Here is a 21643-nt window from a genome sequence, read left to right on the forward strand (position 1 = left end):
GATGCCCAGTCTCTCTTCCTGAAATCCACATCTTTGCTACTGTTATTCGGTGACATACCTTCACTGTTCAAAGAGCGCTGCACATATGCAGACACATCAGAAAGCGTCCCCGCCTTCATCTTGCTGGTGGGATAATGAGCATCTCCTTGCTTCCTGAAACCCACATCAGACCAGTTCATTCCCCTGCTTGAAAGCCCAATGCTTTCAGGAAATCCATCACCATGACCCTCAATGTCCTCCACCTCACCCTAGCCCCTTTCCCACCCCACCCCCAACAGTAGAGAATCACTTGCACTTCCCCAAATGTGCCTTCCCCTTTCACGCCTCCATGCTCTTGCACATGTTGCCCCCTCTGCCTAGAAATCCCTTATCCCCTCTCCATCTGGCATACAAGTCAAGGTCTCCTATTAGTCTTCCTCCCTCTCCCCTTCTCCCTCCTCCCCCTTCCACCTCCACCCCCACGCACACAATATAGCACTCCAGAAATGTCTGCTGAGTGGAGACAACTCCTTGGGTCAGACATTAGTCAGGGCCAGGGCTCTCCAACTTCTCCAGCTAGCACTCCTTAAGAAAGTGAAGAGGAAATGGGACCCCAGGGCTTCGGAGTGTGAGGGACTTGAAATTGCTCTAAGCAAGCAGGGTATTTCTCGAGTTTTATCTTTATATCTTATGCAAAAGTTGTATTCTATGCAGATTAAACAACATATCCGTGTTTGTTTTAATACAAAATATTTTTCCCAAATCTTCACATTGATGATCCAACAAGATATGCCTCCTTTATTCGTTATCCTCTCAAATTAGCTGTTCCCCAGCCCCCATCCGCCGCAGGGACCCCAAGCGAGACCTGGATGTTGTTCCAAGTGCACACCCTGAAGGAACAGCTGGGTTTCGCACCCCCGGGAGCTGGAGAATGGTGGGGGCGGGGAGGGGGTCAGCTGGCTGCAGGCCGGGCCACGCCCCTCCTCTCCCCCGCCCGCTGCGGGGGTGGAGTCGCTGAGGCCCCGCCCTCGGGGGCGGGGAGGGAGCCGCCTCCGCCGGCTACTCAGGCTCGGCTGGTTCCGGGTTGAGAGGCTGCGCTCGGACCGGAGCAGTGGCCGCTGAGCCGGCGGGGGTAAGGGGCCGCGCGGGGCCGGGTCTTGGGGCCTGGATCGGGCAGCTGAGCGTGCTCACAGCCCTCCTCTCCTCTGCCAGGCACAGCCGAGGTGAGGCTCTGCCGGGCTTCCCCTCCCCCTCAATTCCCCATCCCCAGCTTCTCCCCCTCCCCCCACCGCACCCATACCGGTATTGCAGCCCCCCAAGGCCTCCGCCCCCCTCCTAGAGCCCCTTCTCCCAGCACACATCCCTTCTGACTGCCCCTTTCCCGAGAAGCTTCTTGCTAGGTGCACCTTCCCTCAGACACCTACGGCTCCCTCCCTCCAGCACCCATCGCTCCGGGTCACCCTCTGCCTCGAGACCACCTTCCTGGGCTCGCTTCCCGGGTAGTCTCTACCCCACACCTCTTACTCGCGTTACCCCACTCCGAGACAGCACCCATTCCTTCTCCTGTAGCTCCTGCTTCTCCGGGCCTGCTCCCCGCACCCATCCCTAGGTGCTGTCCCCGACAGCGTCGCGCTCTCCAGCCGGCCCCCTGCATCTCGGGGGACCCTCTCCGCCGTCCCCGGCGCCATGGCGTGCAGCCTCAAGGACGAGCTGCTCTGCTCTATCTGTCTGAGCATCTACCAGGACCCGGTGAGCCTGGGCTGCGAGCACTACTTCTGCCGCCGCTGCATCACCGAGCACTGGGTGAGGCAGGAGGCTCAGGGCGCCCGCGACTGCCCCGAGTGCCGGCGCACGTTTGCCGAGCCCGCGCTCGCGCCCAGCCTCAAGCTGGCCAACATCGTGGAGCGCTACAGCGCCTTCCCGCTGGACGCCATCCTCAGTGCACGCCGTGCCGCGCGACCCTGCCAGGCACACGACAAGGTCAAGCTCTTCTGCCTCACGGACCGCGCGCTGCTTTGCTTTTTCTGCGATGAACCCGCGCTGCATGAGCAGCACCAGGTCACGGGCATCGATGACGCCTTCGAGGAGTTGCAGGTGAGCCGCTTGGCGGGCCTGGGGCGGGGGCGGGGCCGGCCCGGGGGCGGGGTCAGGGTTGGACCGCAGGCAGGACCCAGTCAGAATTGCCATGGGGCGGGGCCGCCGGTAGGGTCAGGGCCCTATCAGAATTAGGACGGGGCGGGGCCGCGGCGAGGAGGCGGTGTTGAGGGTGGGGCCTTGGGCAGTGCTCACCAGGCGGGGTCTCAGAGAGACCTGAAGTGGGGGGCGGGTGGGTCCATAGTTGGGGAGAGATCACTAATGGAGTAGAACGGCAGGGACAGATGAAATCAGAGCTGAACCAGGTACCGCCTGGACAAGGTTAGGGACGGAGCCGAATCAGAGCTGGGCAAGGGCAGGGCCACTGTAAGGGGTCATGGGGCTGGACCTGGAGACAGGACCCACGTAAGAAGGGTTCAGGACTGAGTTGGAGACAAAGACACAGATGGGGAATGGGACAAAGTCGGGGCTAGACAGGAGGTGGGGCCGCCATCCGAGGATGAGTCTGGACTATACGGAGTAGCTGAGCTGCAGGCTTTGGGGCATGATGACCCGGGGTTCAATCAGGTATGCATCAGGGCCTGGGGAGCAGTACGTGGGCTAGATCGCTCTGGGCAGGTCAGGGTTAAATCTAAGAGAGGGTCTAAATGAGTGTCAGCAAACTGCTGAGATAGCAGGTTTGGTGCCAGGGGCTAGGCCAAGGTGTATGAGGGGCTACGGCTGGGATCAAGTTCAGATACTGTAAAGACCATTCTGGGTTTAAATCACAGTAGAGGCCAAGTTGAGAGTGAGGACAGGACTTAAAGACTCAAGATTTGGAGAATAAGGCCCCGAGGTGAGGTGATTCAAGAAAAGCGAGGGAGGTGGACCTCTAGAAGTCTCCAGGGACTTTTGGTGACCTCCTTAGCTCTGTCACCAGCATCAGGACCTTGAGGACTAAATGAAACAGTACATGCAGGGTAACCTGAACATAGTCAGCCTAGGACTGTAATTGGTCTCCCTTAAGCCTTCCTGTCCTCACGGACTAACTCCTACTCAACTCTCAAAGCCCTGCTCAAATGCCCTCTCTGTGTAAGCCTTCTCTAAGCTCCACTGGCCAAAACAATAGCATTAGAGCTACATCTTCCCAATCTTTGTTAATAAGTATAATGTTTTTTAAAAAAAACAGTGTTCCAAGATTAGCTACATTTGGGATATATAGTATATTCTCTATACCCTCCTTGGAGGATTCTCAATGTACATTTGCATATTAAAGGCTTGGAGAAATCTTGTAGCAAAGAAACCCATTTTGCTGTGTTTAATAAAATGATTCCCAAGGTTATTTGAGCCTGGAATCTTTTTCTCAAGCTAAACCATTTAAATCTAGTAGCCCCGTGTGTTTGGCCTTGGGATACCAGGCTAGCACACAGTCCCCAAGAGAAGTCTCTTAGTCATCATATCTATGGCCCCAAAGCCTGCCACAAGGCCTGGCCCACAGTGAACATCAGTAAAGGCTGAATGAATGACTAGTCCTGACCTGAGCTGGCCCAGGCTGTGAAGCCTTCAGAAGAAGAAGGTTTTTGACTCCTATAGCAGGAGCGAAATAACTATTTTCCCTGTTGTAGGGGGTCACCCCCCCCCAACTTATACATGAGTCTCTGTGAGCCAGCCTGCACCAGCAGATGCCCTGGCCCTATTAGGAGAAATGACTCCATGTTCACCTTACCCGCTCCTTGTCCCTTTAATCCCCAACCACCACTGACTCTCTTCAAGTTTGGCTGTTTGAGGATGGAGAGCAAGAGTTGGTGGCTCTGGGAGCTTGCACAAGATTGGCATTGACCGTCCACCCCCAGAGCCCCTTGTAAACCAGGGTCAGGCACTGGTATCCCCATCTCCCCGTCTATGAAATCACATAAACAGGGAAGAGGAGAGAAGCTTGGACAGGACTAGGTGCAGGTCGTGAGTTTGAAGGGACTCGTCTGAAACCATCTGCCCAACCTCTTCATTATGTAGATGTGCAGACTGAGGTCCAGAGAGGTGATGTGACTTACCCAAAGCCAGACTGCCAGACAGTGAGAGCACCGGCCGGGAAAGCTCAGCCTGACCCTGGCTGGATCCCACCCCTCCTGCTCACCCCCTCCTCTCCCTGTCTGACTTGCTAGCTGGAGAGAACTCTGTGTTCCAAGGCTTGGTTCCCCTGTCCGCAAACCAGGAAATCCAAATTATTGTGTTGTGGTTTTTTTCAGTCCATTCCATGATCTGGGGCAGGCAGGAGAAAATGAACATACATTTTCCCCAAACGTTATTGAAACACTGTCATTCTTGGGTGAAAAGAAAAAAAGGACTGCCACTCACTTACCCTCTGGTGTACTGTCCTGGGGTCAGTCACACCTGGGTTCCAAACCTTCCTTTAGCACTGTCTGTGTAATCAGCACATGGAAGCCTTGATTCTCTCGCCTGTAAACCGGGGTCAGGGTGATTCTTTCCTACCAGGATTTTCATGAGGCTGACCTGAGATGAACCTGTGTTGAGATGCCTGGCACTTGGTAGGGGCTGGATCGGCAAGTGCTCCCATTCTTTCTCCTTCTACCTCTGAGAACTCATGTGCCCAGCTGGGCAAATGCCCAGAGCTGCCTCTCACTTGAGCAGGAGGCCTTGCTTTGGTGCCTCCTTTGGGCTTGGCAAGAAAGTAGCAGAGAAACATGCCTCCCCCTGGAGAAGTAAGCTCCTGGGTGAGGTTCAAGCCACTCCCCACCCTCCCCACCCCACCCCCTCTCTTCATGGGGAAGTGGGGCTCATTAGCTAGTTATGCACTGGAAATGAGGCTGAGCCTGCCCATCACACTCCTTCCTCTCCCAGCAGCTGGTGGTTTGTCCCCAGGGCTCCTGGAGCCTTGGACCCCTCTCCTGGAGAATAACAGACTCAGAGCCGGCAGGGCCTTGGAGATCGCCTGATGCAAACTTCATTTGACAGATGGGGAAATGCCCCGGGGTAGGGGGGACCTTTCCCAAGGCCTTGAGGCCAGAGGAGGCTACTCCTCCTCACACCCGGCTGCTTAGCAGTTGGCCTGGAGCTTTTTTCATTTATTATAAATCCTGGAGGCAGCAGAGCAGAAAGGTGAAAGGCTCTGGCTTTGTATTCAGGCAGCTCGAATCTTGCACTCCTATTTTCTGGCTGTGTGACCTCTGGGAAGTTCCTTATCATCTCTGAGCCGCAGGTCCCTCGTTCACAGCATGGGAATAATGGGGTTGAAATAAGTAAGACAACATTTGCAAGAACTTGGTACAGAACTTGACACATAGTAAGCACTGGATAAATGACAGCTCTAGTATGTTACATCATATTTGGCACTATTGACATTTGGGGCCAGATAAGTCTTTGTGATGCAAGGCAGTCCTATGCACCGTAGGATGTTTCGCAGCATCCCTGGCCTCCACCCACTGGATTCCAGTAGCACCACCCACCCCAAGCTCTGACAACCGAGAACGTCTCCAGGCTTCATCAAATGTCCTCCAGCGTCAACATCACCCCTGGCTGAGAACCCAGGCCTACAGAAATCCTACTCAGCTTTCCAGGCTCAGCGCAGATATCACCTCCTTCATGAAGCTTCCCCTGACCTGCCAGGCAGAATCGCTTTGTACCCCAGATTCCAATACTGGGGTCAGATCCTGGCATCGTCACTGGTAATCTGTGTGCCCTTGGTCAGATCACTTCACTTCTCTAAGCCTCCACCGGCTCATCTAGAACGTGGGGATAACATGACCTTCCTGGGAAGGATGCTGTAGGGGTGAGGGAGGCTGTATCAAAAGTGCCTGATGCTGTGCCTGGCACACAGCACACGACAATTTTTAAATATTTTTATTTTTTCTGATTATAAAATTAACATAATAAACAGAGCTATATAATGTAAAAGTTTAAATCCCCCATAATTCTACCCCTTGGAAAAACATGGTCTTTTTCTCAAAGATTTGCTTTATAGTTCTACAGAATTTTTGTTGTGTAAACGGCATGTGAGCATGTTTTTTTTGTGTGTGTGAGTGTGTGTGTGTGTGTGTGCATGTGTGCATGTACCTTCCCTTTTTTTTTCACTGCTGAGCACTGGACCATAGAGCAAAGAGGATGGAAGGAACCCCATCTCAGAAGGGTTTGGGGGCTTCTCGGCCAATACTTACTGAGCCCTAGCCCACTGCCTGGGACTATACTAAGCGCTTTTCTGATATTGCCTCATTTAATCTTCATAACACCCTGTCGAGTGGGTACTGTAATTTATTCTTTTTACAGATAAGAAAACAGAGGCTCAGAGGAATTCAGTGACTTGTTTGGTCACCCAGATGGTAAATGGCAGGGACAGGATCTGAAGCTTAGCTAACTGGCCACACATGGCCTCGGAGCTGCCTCTGAGGGCTGGGTAGTTGTCTCCCCCGCACCCTGTCTGTCTTTGTATTTCAAGTGTACTCAGCACAGGGTCAGGCTAAGGACACAGTCTGCCCGTGCCAGCTGATGCACCGAGGGCAGGTGCTGGCTGTCATCTTGCTCAGGCATGGCATCCGGCTCTCTGGCCTTCTCAGCTTCCTAACCTCCAGAGGAGGGATTGGATGCAGTCCCAGCCACCCTCTCCAGGTCTCATGTGACCACTGGAGCCCTCCCCAAGGCCTCCTTCGTGCCAAGGGAGACAGCAGTGGATCAGCCTGGGATGGGAGCCCTGAGGAGTTAGGCATAGGGATTCAGAGACGCTGAGGCAGCCACACGGGGAAAGAACAGAGCTGGGGGACTGGATTCAAATCCTGGTGCTGGCTTCTTCCAGCTGAGTGGAAGATGCTGCCTTCTCTGCACCGTTTCCCAGCTTGGGAAGTGGAAATAAGAACAAAACTGTCCACTTAATGTATAAAGAGGGAGAGGGAGTTGCTGCCTATCCAGAGACAACTGATGTGAAGGTGCTTTATTTTGTGCTGTGGACAGGGAGGCAGCCAGGTTGTCTGTGTCCTGGGGAAGTGGCCTCTGATGTTACTTTTCCCAAGAGAGGGCAGGATTTGTGTGCAAAGAGCAGCCTCCATGGGGGCGAGGCTGGCAATGGGTCAGACCCTGGGCTGCTGTTAGCATCTCTACTTCCCTCTTCACAGGTGTCTGTCAGTCAGCAGCCAGGAAAGCCTGTTCATCCAGGACACCTTGGCTAAGCACAGGCCACGGTGTCAAAACTCCGAATTGAAGTTGGGGCCCCAGGATGTTTATTTTCTAGAGGGAAAAGGATCTGGTAGGAAGTGACAACAGAAACAGTAACAACCCTAAAAAAAACTCTAGTCAGAGGGTATTGGACCCTTGTTATGTGCCAGGTGCTGTTACGGGCATTGAATCCTCACAGCAGCCGTTTTCCCTTTCCCTACTCCCCCAGTGGGGCTAGGATCAGCCCCATTTCACAGAAGAAAACGTTGAGGCTGGGAGGCTCAGTAACTTGCCGAAGGCCACACTGCGAGCAGGAGGCAGAGCTGGGATTCAGACTCGGGTCTGTCTGGCTCAGAACTCAACCTCCTCACCAAAACCCTAACTGCCTCAGGGAGCATCCAAATGGGGAGGTACCTCAGAAACCATCCACTTCCATCCTCTCCCCACTTTACAGATGGGGAAACTGACTTGCCCGAGGTTGGTCCAGAGCCCAGCTCCCTGGAATCTCAGTCCAGTGCTATTTTCACAGCATCATTTACCTTGCGGACCTTGAATTCTGCTTGAACACTGGGGCAGGTGTGGAGGATTTGGAGATGGTTCTATCTTGGATTCAGGGATTCATTCAATAATTTCTTCAGTCAACACTTCTGCTGTAGCTAACTGAGGGCGAGGTCCTGGGCCCAGAAGAGAGCAGGACAAGCTTGACCCTGCAGTGGTTCTTGGGGGATAGGCCCAGAAGCCTCAAGGTCATGTCCTAGGCTCCTCTGGCCATACGTCAGGGTTGCCCAGGTCCCCCTGGAGCTGACAACTGAGCTGAATCCTGAGAGCAGAGAAAGGAGACGTTACAGACAGAGGGAGTAACAACATCCACAGCCCCACTGCCTGGGTGCAGAGAGTGCCGGGGGCAGGCACCCTTTCTCGTTTAATCCTCACAGCAGCCCTAGGAGGTGGGTCTCATTGCCCCTTATTATTTTATTTTTTTTTACGGTACGCGGGCCTCTCACTGTTGTGGCCCCTCGCGTTGCAGAGCACAGGCTCCGGACGCACAGGCTCAGCGGCCATGGCTCACGGGCCCAGCCGCTCCGCGGCATGTGGGATCTTCCCAGACCGGGGCACAAACCCGCGTCCCCTGCATCGGCAGGCGGACTCTCAACCACTGCGCCACCAGGGAAGCCCCTCATTGCCCCTTTTTATACATAAGGAAACTGAGGCTCAGAAACTGTGCCTAAGACCACATACCCAATAAGTGTCGCTGAAGCTAGAACTCAGACTCAGATGATCTGAGTCAGCCAGGGGCAGGCATGGAGGGAAGCCAGTGATTCATTGTAGCTGCAGGGGAAGGGGTGGGAAAGTGAGGCTTGACCAGCTCATGAAGGGCCTCGAAGGTGCCACCCCTACCCAAGGAGCTTGGACTTGATCCTGGAGATTCGGGGGAGCCAGGAACATGTTGGAGCAGGCGAGGCTGGCCTGGTCGGTGTGCACTGAGGGGCAGCGTGCAGGTGGGACAGGTGGGGGGCAGCCTGGAGGAAGGGGAGCAGCCATGAGGTGCTGCCTGCCAGAGACCGCGAGGCTCAGAGTGGACAGGGTTGGGGCTCGGAGGCAGAGAAGATGTATGAGAGTTCAGGTCTGTCGGGAGGACCAGGACCTCAGAGGGCTGCGAGTAGAAGAGAGATTGGGGGAAAGGAGAAAAGGGGCAAGTTCAGTTTGCCATGTGAAGATTTGGCATCCCCTTGGGGCAGAGAGGGGAAGAGAAGGCAGTAACTGGGCACGGAGAAGGGGAGGGGGCCTTGAGCACCTACTGTGGGCCCTTCAAGGGTGTCATGCTGGGCCCTTCAAGGGTGTCATCTCATTTAATCCTCATCGCACCCCCGCGAGTGACTCCGGTCCTCATTTTATAGATAAGGCTCTGAGAGGTGGACACTGAGAGGGGAGGAAATGATCTACCCAAGGGCACGCAGGCAGGATTCAAACCCAGGTTTTTCTGACACCCAAGTTTATGCTATTTCCACTGGGCAGCACTGCTTAGTGACCGGGGGTCGGGGGGAGAGGGTGTCGGTCCCTGAAGCCAGGGGAGATGGCTTCCAGCAACAGCTTTTTCCTCTGGGCCGGGAGAGGGATGGCCTTGTAGGAGGGGAGGTCTGGCCTTTGGGACATGTGAGCCCTGGCTCTCTGTTCTCCCCCTCAGTGGCTGCCCGAGCCCCAGAGCCTCTCAGCTGACGTATTTGCATAATTGTGTGCTTAGGTCTGCACCAGCCCTGAGTCTGACCTCTCTCCAGAGGGAGGGGTACAGAGCTATGGTTCTGCCCTCAGAAGGGCCCTCCTCCCATCCCTGATTCCTGCCCTGCCCCAGAGTTGATGGGGCCTGCTGTGTCCAGCTTCCCCAGGCTGACCTCCAAGGCATCCTCCACCCCACCCACACTGCCCTCACCCCTGCTAGCCCCACTGGCCTTTCCAGCTTGTAACTCCACCCACACACCTGGCCCCCCCCACCCCCCACTGCGCCCCCCCCCCCCCCCGCTTCCTGTTCTCTCCACCTGGAATGCTCTGGCCCTGCCCTGGAGACTTGAAGTGACCCTGCCCATCCATCCATCCATCCATCCATCCATCCATCTTCCCTGATCCTCCCATCAGAAATAAACTCTCACCAAGAAACTCCCACAGTTCTGAGTCTCTATTGCACATACAATTTTTTTTTAAATTTTTTGTTTTTGTCTGCGTTGTGTCTTCGTTGCTGCCCGCGAGGTTTCTCTAGTTGTGGCGAGCAGGGGCTACTCTTCGTTGAGGTGCAGGGGCTTCTCACTGCGGTGGCTTCCCTTGTTGCGGAGCTTGTTGCGCGCCTAAGGCTCTAGGCGCGCGGGCTTCAGTAGTTGTGGCACGCGGGCCTCAGTAGTTGTGGCTCGCAGGCTGTAGAGCTCAGGCTCAGCAGTTGTGGCACACGGGCTTAGTGGCTCTGCGGCATGTGGGATCTTCCCGGACCAGGGCTCGAACCCGCGTCCCCTGCATTGGCAGGCGGATCCTTAACCACTGCGCCACCAGGGAAGCCCTCACATACAATTATAATTATCGTGATGATAATGACAATAACTACGAGTGACTGAGCATTTCCTGTGCCTCACTTCAGGTCAGGTATTAAGTCACCTAATCCTCACAGCAACCACAGAGCTGGCACTGTCATTAGCTGCACTTCACAGGTTTGGAAGCTGAGGTGGGAGGGAGGGTGTCACACACACAGCCGGCTTCCTGGTGTTCCCTCTGCGTTGTCCTGCTCTCCCTTACAGTCTACCTATCTGCATTTCTGCCTCCCCTAGAACCTGCAGACTCGGAGCGGCTGGCACTCCGCCTGACCGTGGGTGCCCGGACGTGATGGCTGTATTGAACTGAGTGGGAGGCAGAGAGGCCGAGCGGTTTCCAGCATGGATTTTGGAGTCACTCAAATTCCCACTTCTGACTCTTATGGGCTGTGTGACCTTAGGCAACCTGCCTGACCTCTCTGAGCCTCCATTTCCCTCTCTGTGAGACTGAGGTGATAAAGGCACTAACCTCATGAGGCTGTTGTGAGAATTAAGTGACATGATGCCTGTGAAGTTCAAACCCAAACCATACCACCTCCAGACATGGTTCTGAGCCTCCGGCATGGCCAGTGTCCTTCCTCACAGTTAGCTCTATTGCTTAGGAGTTTATCAACAGCTTCCTGTTTCCTGTCTGATCTTTGCTGGGAGGAAATTTTCCAGTTGGTTCTCTGTAAAGCTGTGTGGCCATGGGCCACTCAGTCACTTTTCTTGGACCTCAGTTTCTTGTTCTAGAAATCCAGATTGTTGGACCAGATGGTCCCTGGGGCTCCTTCCTGCTCTGGCCATCTGAGGAGGAAAGAAGGGGCCAGGACATAGTGAACGATGGGGACGTGGAGAAGTGACCCGGGAGCCTCATGTGGGACACGGTGACCTCTCTGTCTCCCGAGCAGCCAGTGTGGCCAGGCTCTCCACTGTGGTTAAACACTTCTTACTGTTATCTCATTTCACCCTCCCAACCCTGGGAGGTATTATTATCCCCATTTCACAGACGAGGGACTGGGGCACAGAGAGGTTAGGGTACCTGCCCAACGTCACACAGCTAGTGGGTGGCAAAGCCAGTCTCCTAACCCAGGGAATCAGGTCTGGTCCCAGGCCTGGAAGGAGGGAAGGCAGAGGGGGTGACAAAGTGCAGGCTGCCTCCTAGTCTTGCTCTGTGGGTTCTAGGTTTTGTTTTTCCTAAGTTAGCTGTTCCCTCAGGCTCAGTAGCCCACCTGAGGAGAGCTGTCTCCCTGGGATCTCCTCCTACCCTTTTGGAGGTGAGCTCTGACCCAGCCCAGACTCTTCTGTGGGCAGATTCATTCTGTAAACTCTGTGCCTGGCCCTGTCCTAGGTACTGATAGTGTGAAAATCTATCTGACACAGTCCCTGGCCTAAGAGCCCATATCTCATGGAGAAAACTGACAGGTCACTTTGCTGTTAAAATACAGTGTGTGCCAGATAGTATGAGGGAAGGCTCTGTACACAGAGGATTGTCTGGGGACAGAATGGAGTTTGGGGTATGGCTTCTCAGTAGAGGTGATGTCTGATCTAGATCTTACGAGATGAGCATGAGCCTGACAAGTGGAGAAAACCATGTGGGTGAGCATTCCAGACAGAGGGAACAGCATGAGCAAAGGCCTGGCGGAGAGCACTGCAAGTTGTTTAGTGCGTCTAGAGCTGCGCTGTCCAGTAGAACTTTCTGGGATAATGGAAGTGTTCTGCATCTGTGCTGATACCATAGCCACTGGTCACCTGGAGCTATTGAGCACTTGAAATGTGCAACCTGGTGCAACTGGTATAACCGAGGAACTGAATTTCAATTGTATTTCATTTAAATTCATTTGAATTTCAATAGCCGCATGTGGCTAGTGGCTACTGTATTGAACAGTACAGGTCTGGATGAAAAGAAAAGGCTGGAGAAGAAATTTGGGGCCAGTAGTGAAGGGGCTTGAATGCCACACTCAGGCTTCGTGCCCTTCTTCCTTCCCATACAATGTAGAAATCCTGCAGTGGCCTGGGGAGGAGAGGCAGGGACACATCTGTCCTGTCAAACGATTACCCCAGCTGCTCTGTGGGGCAGGGAGGAGCCTGGGGCCACAGTCCAGAAAAGAAGTGATGAAAACTGAACCAGGGTGGTGGGTATAGAGAGGAGAGAACAAATTCCAGGGCAAGCTTGATGACTGATTGGATTGGGGGCGTGGGCCATGTCAAGGGTGACCCCCAGATTTCTGGCTTGGATGGCAGCGGGGGTGGGGGGTGCCCTCCACTGTGATGGGGAACGTGGAGGAGGGGCAGTTTTGGGGTCCTGTACCACTGTTCCAGCATCCACTGTGATTGAGTGTCTATGTCCCTGTCTCCCCCCAGCCCATCTGCACACTTCCTGAGGCATCATGGGTTGAGACTCATACCCATCCCTCTCCCTGTCGCTGACACAGCAGCACGTGGGGCCCAAGGAGACCTCATTCAGCACATGTTTGCGGAATGGACGAATGAGTGTTCCATTACTCCTGGGATCCCGTTGTTCCCTGGCCTTGAAAGCAGGGAGGAATTTGACCGTGTCCCTGGGGTGCCCTGAGTGATATGAGGAACGTGGCCTCCAGGGCAGTTTTCTCAGAGACTCTGAAGAGCTGCCTGGGTGGCTGGGTCTATGAGGACCACCAAGGGGAAGGGTTGTAGCATTTGATTCATCTCCTCAAAATCTGTGTCTCTAGCAGACTATGTCCCAAGCTGGACAGACCCCAGGCAGTCAGAGAGGAGTAGTCTTAGGTGAAAGCGATCCGTCTGTTCCAGTGGCTCTGATGCACATGAATCTATTAGGAATGACTTCCAGCTGTTAGTAATAGAGAGCTGCCCAGAGTAGCTGAAATTAGATAGGGGTGTATTTCTCTCCCACGTAAAACAGGTCTATAGGACAGGACCCCAGGCAGTGGTGTGCCAGAGCCAGCTTGTCCCAGTTCCTGAGAACTAGTTGTGCAAATCTCTTCCCAGCTCTGCATCCGGTGACCTCACATGGAGAGCTTCAAATTGGCTTTGTGGGGAGCCTTTACACCAAGGAAATTGGCCAACACTATAAATTGGGGCTGTTTTTCTTTTTTCCAGAGGGCAAGCTTCCTAGCATATCACTGAGTGCAGTGATGGTGTGGCTACCCCATCAGGGACCCCGGCTGCATCTTCCTTCTATTTCTCTGGTTTCAGCCTGCCACATCCATCTTTCTAGCTGCCTTAGAGCCTGAGATGGCTACCAGAGTTCCAGTCATTATGTCTGTGTAAGCTCTCTACTCCCGCAAAACCAGCTATTCCAATTTTTCTATCTCACTCGTATTTTCAAGGCTGCCTCCTCTTCATCCTTCAGCTGTCATCTCAAGTGTGACCTCCACAGAGAAGCCTTCCCTGACACGCTACCTAAATTCACCACCCATCCCGTTCAGCTTTATTTTCTCTAGAGCATAGACCATAATGGGTAGCTCTCTGATTCTTTTATTATTTTCCTTGTTATTATCTGTCTTCCCCACTAGACTGGAAGATCCCTATTAGTAGGGACTGCATCTGTCTGGTTCTCTGCTGTGTCCCGAGTGCCTCAACAGTGCCTGGTACATCATAATTGCTCAGTAAATACTTGTTGAGTGAATAAGGGATAGTAAGCACAGATCATTTTGTTTTCTACATGCTTCCCTTAGTGTGTCATCATGACCATTTTCTCATGTTGCTATTTAGTCTGTAGAATTAGTTGGACTAGATGTTTTCTGACGGCCCTCCCTGCTCTGACGGGATGAGTGGGCAGGAGGTGAGTGTGAACAGGGAAGTCAGCTCCCTGGCATCACTCACAGCCCAGGCTGACTAGGGAGCCCGGGCCCTGCTCAGAGGCTCTTTCCTTGGAAATTCACTCCCAAAGCAAACTTCCTTGAGCCCCATCTCAGTGCCAGGCCATTGATGGGTACGGGGGATATAGAGAGAAAACAGTAGGGAGGACCTGTCCTGCATGGGGATGGATAATGGACAGCCAGAAGAACAACGAGCTGTGATACAATGGGCTAAAAGTCCAGAAGTACTGGGGGCCACCAGCCTCCATACCCCATTCATTCATTTGGCAAATACTTATTGAGACCCTACTGTGTGCTGGACACTATTCTAAGCATTGGGGATGGAACAGTGGACAAGCCAGACAAGATTCTTGCCCTCATAAAACTCACATGCCAATGGAGGAGATGAACAGTAAACACAATGTCAAATAAATATGCAAGATCATGGACAGCAGGAGGTGCTATGGAGACCACTAAACAGGAGGGTGGAAGGGATGCTGCTGTGCATGGGCTGGTCAGGCAAGACCTCTCCGAGGAGGCAGCATCTGAGTTGATACGTTAATGCTACAAAGGAATCACAGGGAGAAAATCTGAGAGTGAAGTGCGCCAGGCAGAGGAAGCAGCAAGTGCAAAGTCATAAGGCTGAAACAAGCCCAGCGTGAGGCACAGGAAGAAGACGGCTTTGGCCGGTTGGGAGTGATGGCGGAAGGATGGTGAAGACAGAGGTGGGACTAGGGACAGGGGACTGAGGCACTTGCTTCAGGTGCAAAATTGAAGCAGGCGCCCCAAAACTCAGTAATCAAGATAATATCTAATGCAATTTTTAAAAATCAAAATTAATGCCAAAACCCCCATGATGAACAAAATATCATTTTTTTTTTTTTTGCGGTTCGCGGGCCTCTCACTGCTGTGGCCTCTCCCGTTGCGGAGCACAGGCTCCGGGCGCGCAGGCCTAGCAGCCATGGCTCATGGGCCCAGCCACTCCGCGGCATGTGGGATCTTCCCGGACTGGGGCACGAACCTGTGTCCCCTGCATCGGCAGGCGGACTCTCAACCACTCCGCCACCAGGGAAGCCCAAAATATCATATTTTTAAATAAAGACAAGATGACTAGCAGTGTCATGCTGAGCCATATAGGAACCAGATGCAAAGGAAAAATGAGTAATACCGATCCTGTCCTTATTTAAAAATTTGACCTGTTGTCTATCATAGATTTTTGTTGTTGTTCATCATGGGTGTCATCACTATAGAAAACATGTCACCTGGTGTCACGATCATGGTTTCCAGAACCAGACTTCCTGAGTTCCATTTCTGGCACTACCCCTGCATGCTTAGCTGTATGCCTCGGGGCCAGTTTCTCGACCTCTCTGTACCAGTGTCTCCATCGGAAAAGGGGGCTGATAATAGTGCCTACCTCAGGGTTATTGAGAGGATTAAATGACAAGCCAAGGTCTAAGAACAGTGCCTAGCCCACCGGAAGTGCTCAGGGGATGTTGGCAGTCAGTCATAGCCCTGGACGGCAGTACAGGCTTGGTTCCTGCCAGAGGATTCTAAGCAAGGAGTCTTGGCCAGCAAATCAGGGTGGGTCAGAAAGTATGTGGAGGTAGATTGGAAACAGGGAGACCAGAGCCCTTAGGATGGCCAGAGAGGAGGCTGTTGCAAAACTCCAGATGGAAGATGGGAACAGACTCGAGATAGTTAGGAGACAGACTCTGCGGAACGTGGAGGTTGTTAAACTGTGAAGGGAGGCGGGTGCTGGGGCAGGAGACAGACGGGGCCAGGATAGCTTCCAGTGCCCGCAGTGGACAGGCCTGGGCTCTGCATCACCACGGAATACCCGGGCCGGATCTGACCCGCGCCCCCATCCCGATCTTGTCTGTGTTCCAGAGGGAGCTGAAGGAGCAGCTTCAGGCCCTTCAGGACAGTGAGCGAGAGCACACGGAGGCGCTGCAGCTGCTCAAGAGACAGCTGGCGGAGACCAAGGTGAGCCTGGCCTGGACGTGGGGGCGGGGCTTCGTGGGGGCAGGGCCAGTTGGGAAGTTGAGGGGCGGGGCTTTGGGCCTGCTGTGGGGGAGGGGCTTCGAGGGTCCAAACTCCAGGTGTTAGGCCGGGGCATGGGGGTGGGGCGGAGGCTGGGGCTTCCCTGAAGGTAAATGGGGCGGGGACCCACTCCAAGATGACTGAGGGCAAGTGGGATCCTTCCTCCCTTCCTGCTTTGGGTGAAAGTTGAGGTGGGACCAGAGACTCTTTGGAAAACCCTGGCGTCCTGCGGGGCTGGAAGAATGTACCTAGTCTCTTTTTTTTTTTCTCCCGTTGCTAAACACACCCATTGCCCAAGGAACCAATCCTGAGAATGTTCCTTCGAAGCCCTCCTGGTGATTTGTGGCTCAGCCCTGGTATCAGCTCCCCTCTTCAACTCTGACTGGAGATATAGACTCTGAAAAGTAGCGTCAAATCCTGCAGGCTCTGGCCACAGTGGTTTGAAAAGAAAAGCCTTTTTTCTTGACCTGAGAGGAAGGCCCTGGGCTCTGATCCAGCCACTACCGTGCTGTGTGACTTTGGGTAAACTGCATACTTATCTGGGCCCCTAGTCTTCCCATCCGTGCTGTAGGGACTCTGCCAGGCTCCTTCCAGCTGTGATCTTCTGGATCCTAGCACACTTCCAAGGGGCTCCCTCCAAGTCCCCCACAGATACCCCTAACTGGGCAAGGCTTGCTCTGATTTCTGCTGTCCTTCTGGAACCAAGCACTGGGGACCCAGGCCTGACTGCTAAGCTCTTGGGTGATTTCAGCGTGGCTCCACTCCATTTGCAGGGGTGCCACTGCCAGGAGCAGCTGAAGCAGAGCCTTTGGAATGCTCTGGGCCTCCAGAGGTCCCCCTGAGGCCTGGAGAGGCCATTGGAGGTCCAGACCTGTGCCCCACCTTGGCCACCAACCCACTGTGGGGTCTTAGGGAGGTCATGACGAACATTTCTTCAGAGAACACTCTGGAGTGCCTCCAGGCAGGACCCTCAGTGGGCATCAGCTGGGAAGCAGTCACAGGACTCTGGCCTCTTTGCTTCTCACAGCCTCATTTTCCCCACCTGCCTGGTGATCCCACACCTCTCAGGTGAAGAGAAGCAAATGGAAGCCTCTGTCTGGATGAGAGGGGAATATTATGGTCTGTTTCTTCTCCCCAGCATTCTGTTCTTCTCTCCACTCCCCACCCGCATTGTTTTTCTCCACTGACCTTTTCCTCCCCTGCCTTCCTGTCCATCTGTCTACCTCTGGGGTGTCCTCTGGGGCCACCTTCCCCTCCAGTTCCCCCAGCCCTGCTTCCTGTCTGGACTGGGATGTTTATACAAGAAATGCCTATGGATGCTTTGGGGGTCATATTTCACCTGGTGCCTGACTCGGCTTTCCTGTGGTGCCTGCCCCTCCAGTGGCCCAGCCTGAGGGCCTGTCTGAGCTCCCTCCCCCAGCCCAGTGTTTTCCTTGGTCGGCCCTGACGCATTCTTGGCAGCGTGTCGTTCTGAAATGGCCCCAGCTCTTCCAGGCCCCAGTGTGTTCCCAGGGATGTGGTGGGTCAGGGTGGGAGCTGCTCTCCCAGTTGTGACTGAAGGGATTGGGAGTGGGGCGGGGCTGGCTCTGCCCTAGAAAAAACTAGAGTAAATGGGACACACCGGTTTAGCTGAACCTTTCTCTGTGCTGGGAACTGTGTTCCCCATTCATTGTCTCGCCGAACCGCACAGAATGTCCCCTCCATGACTGCAGGATTCCCCAGAACCTACACGGTGTCTAGCACACAGTAAATAGTTGTGGAACAAATGAGTGGGGGGAAAAGATACACCTTTTGAGGTAGGAATAGTTGTTGTCTCCATTTTATTGCCAAGGAAACTGAGGCCCAGAGAGGTTGAGGGACAGGCCTAAGGCCCCACAGCTAATAAGGAGCTAATTGAGACCTTACTGTCCAGTTCTGTCTGAGCCTAGTGCATATTCCAGCCTCATGCTGGAATGTCCTCAGCGAGATCTCTGGCTTTGTGGGCTGCAAGCCGGGTAGGCCTGGAGAACCCATCAGGGACATATTTCGGGCTCCTGGGGTGGCTGATATTCCACTTCTGAGCTGCCCTCTCCCAGCCTCTTTCTCTCCTCTTGTCCTGGGGACACTGGACCCCTACCTGAGAGAGAAGATGGAGTCTGCACCCACCTCTACAGAGCAATCTTGGGCAAGACCCCTCCCTCCTTTACCTCTCAAGCAGGTCCTGACCATCAGCCTTGTGCCAGGCTCTGGGACGCAGGGCTAAGGAAGATGTCATTCCTACCGGGAGGGGTTCATCCACTAACTGGGAAGCCACATAAAATGTGGGGCAGTATATTCAGAATATTTACAAAATGCTCTGGGGACATTTAGCTGCCTGGAAAAGTTAAGGAAGGTATCACAGAGAAGGTGGCTTTTGATCTGAGTCTTGCAGGATGAGTAGGAGTTTGTCAGTTGAATAAAGCATTTGCTGGGGGAGGGGTCCACTCTAGGCAGGTGGAATTATGATGCAGCAGCACTAGAGAGGTAAGCAGGGATCAGATTAAGGACTCTGAATTCCAGGCTAAGAAATTTAGCACTGTACTAGTCATCAAGGAGCCAAGAAGGTTTCCTAAAGACGAGGTAGGCTGTGACCCAGTTTGCACGTTAGAAGGATCACTCTGGCAGCAAGTTTGTTGACAAAGATGTGGAGTTGACACATGGAACCAGTGAGTTGGTGGGACCCAGGGGCATGCGTGGAGGAGGCAGGTGGAGAGATGAATGTGGCGCTCAAGAGACGTGTAAGACCTTCGAAATGGACTTGGAAGCCATCCTCGAAGCAGTGCGAGTTGTGGGGTGTGAACAAAGGAGCCAGCCTGGACGAGTCCTCAGGAACAGGGGTGGCAGGGAGGGAGCAGCCACAGAGGTGGGAGGCAAACCAGAAGTTTCTATTAGTAGAGGGTGGCCCTTGGGCCAAACGCTGCTGCAGATTGGCCGAAGAGCAGCCGGAAGGGGTGGCCATGAGATCTGGGGCTCTTTGGAGAGCAGTGGCGGACGGTGCAGGGAGGGCAGGCCCCAGCTTCCCCACCGTGACCTGCCGCTGCCGGAGCCTTGGCCCTCCCTGGGTGAGGGGGCTCCCGGAGGCCACAGGCAGCCTGGCCCTTTATCCCCAGCCTCTCGGCCACCCCCTTTGTCTGCCCTGCATACTGGGTGGGCATGCGCAGGGAGGCTGGCCCACTGCCAGCAGCTCTTCCTGCCGCAGGCAGCCCGCGACGACTGGGAGGGAACAGGCCCTAATTGAGCCTTTGTGGAGCCTCCCACAGAGCCCTGGGCACTGAACACAGCAGGGTCTCTGACTCCGTGAACTCCCAGCCAGGATCCCACAAAGTCAAATTGCAGAGGCAGGCCCCACACGCTGCTGCTGCAGCCGAGCTGCACTTGTGTACCCAGTGTCATCCTGCCTCGTGCTGTCCCCACGGCCCGCTGCCCGCACCACCCAACTGACATCCTGCCCGTCGTTCAGGCCCCAGCTCAGAAGTCATCTCTCCACGAAGACTTCTAGGATGTGCCTGTTCCAGTGTTTTAATAACCAGGCTCTGTGTCTGCACCTCAAACAATACCATGCACTTTGTGAATGTTCCCTCACTTACCATAGATAGCCCTGCAATGTCTTTGTGTACCCTTTTCCCAGATAAGAAAACTAAGGTTCAGAGATATCAGGCAACTAAGGTTGCCACAGCTGGAGACCCAGAGCCATTGGGCACCAAAGCTGTGCCCTTTACCACTCAACCCTTCCTGGGCCTGGCAGTGCCCTTGGGGGCAGAGAGAAACACGAAAGTCCATGCTTGTCTCCTGTGACGATGGCTTTAACCCCCCAGCTCTTGTTCCCAGAGGGTCTCGGGGTGGCGGGACAGGGCGAGTGACCACCAAGCTTTGCCCAGCACATTGCCATTTATAAAGCTCTTTAACATCTGTGATCTTGTCATCTTTGCTTGGGCCCCATGAGTGATTTTTTTAAAAATAAAAATTTAAGAGAATTGCCTGGCAGTCCGGTGGTTAGGACTCTGTGCTTTCACTGCCGTGGGCCCAAGTTCGATCCCTGGTTGGGGAACTAAGATCCCACAAGCCATGTGGTGCAGCCACATAAATAAATAAATAAATTTTCACCGTCTTCCAGACTGAACTCAGCATCCTCTCCCTGCCCCCCACGTCTCCTGCCAGCTTCCCCATCCCTCCCACGCCAAGCCAGAAATCTGGACATCATCCTTACACCTGTCTCTCCTGTACCCCTACAGCCAGCCAGTTGGTCACCAGGGTCAAAGAGGCTCTCCTACAAATGTCTTTCAAGCCGTGTCCATCTGCTGCTCCCCTAGTTCAAGCCTCATTGTCTCACCTGGACCATTTCATTAGTTTCCTAACGGAGAACAATCATCTGCTGTCCCTGCTATGCCAGTTCTCTCCTGCCACCATGCTTTTGCATGTGCCATCCCCTCACCGACATGCCTTTCCCGCCCTTCCCTCTGTGCGTGCCAAGACGCTCGGTTTCCTCCTCTCACCCAGGGATCACCCCATCCACTCTCCCTGACTGACCCCTGGTGGCTGTCTCCACAGTCTTCCACCAAAAGCCTGCGGACCACCATTGGGGAGGTCTTTGAGCGGCTGCACCGGCTGCTGCGGGAACGGCAGAAGGCCATGCTGGAGGAGCTAGAGGCAGACACGGCCCGCACACTGACTGACATTGAGCAGAAAGTCCAGCGCTACAGCCAGCAGCTGCGCAAGGTGCAGGAGGGGGCCCAGATCCTGCAGGAGCGGCTGGCTGAAACTGACCGGCACACCTTCCTGGCCGGGGTGGCCTCGCTGTCTGAGCGGTAAGTACCCGCCTGCTGTGGGTCTTCTCCAGGGGGTATCCCCTCCCTGGCCCTTGTGGGATGCTGGGATTGGAGGCAGATGGGGTGGTTAGCAGAGAATTCATTCATTCAAATCTCCATCAAATACGCAGGACATCTGCTATGTGCCAGAGCCTAGGGCAAAAGCTTTATGTGTTCATATTATTTTATATATAATACTTATAATCATATAGGATATTGTTTTCTGTGCTTTATATTATATTACAAATATGTGTTTTACATTATCTATTATTTATAATAACATTGATACTATATATAATAAATAATAATATGTAAATTATTATAATCCTAATAGCCCCTTGGGGGTAGTTACCACTGCCATCTCCATTTCACACATGTAGAAACTGAGACACAAAGAAGCTACAGCAATTGGCCAAGACCCTTCGTCTGGTATGTGGGGGAGCCAGGATTCAAGCCCAGGTCTCTCTAGTTCCATAGCTGCCCTTAGTAATAATAACACTTAATTATTGGTTCATTAATGACCAATACTGATAGCTAACATCATGTATTCAGTGTTGACCTTGAGCCAAGTACCGTGCTAAGCATTTTACATACATTATGCCATGTAATCCTCACAAGCCTAGGAAGCAGGTGTTATCATAGTACCCATTTTAAAGATGAGGAAACTGAGGGCAATAGCTAGAGAATTAGGAAGTGGCACAAGCAGGCACTTGAGTTG

The 21643-nt window shown here is 53.7% G+C and overlaps 1 protein-coding gene across 2 annotated transcripts in view; it reads left to right on the plus strand.

Annotated features, from left to right (window-relative positions):
- Nucleotides 1–1050: 1050 nt before the first annotated feature.
- The window catches only part of TRIM62 (tripartite motif containing 62), a 31639-nt gene continuing 11046 nt past the window's right edge, over nucleotides 1051–21643 (plus strand). The window contains exons 1-4 of one of the 2 annotated variants that reach the window (XM_027109213.1): nucleotides 1051–1111; nucleotides 1549–2073; nucleotides 15950–16045; nucleotides 20669–20925. In XM_027109213.1, the coding sequence (XP_026965014.1) occupies nucleotides 1666–2073; nucleotides 15950–16045; nucleotides 20669–20925 (761 nt within the window). In that variant the 5' untranslated portion in view covers nucleotides 1051–1111; nucleotides 1549–1665. Of the gene's footprint in view, nucleotides 1203–1548; nucleotides 2074–15949; nucleotides 16046–20668; nucleotides 20926–21643 lie in introns of both variants that reach the window. The other variant, XM_027109212.1, reaches the window with a different exon arrangement.

The sequence above is a fragment of the Aethalodelphis obliquidens genome, unplaced genomic scaffold (genome assembly GCF_003676395.1).
Source record: "Aethalodelphis obliquidens isolate GAN/ISIS:26980383/991018 unplaced genomic scaffold, ASM367639v1 scaffold9, whole genome shotgun sequence".
Taxonomy (NCBI): Eukaryota; Metazoa; Chordata; class Mammalia; order Artiodactyla; family Delphinidae; genus Aethalodelphis; species Aethalodelphis obliquidens.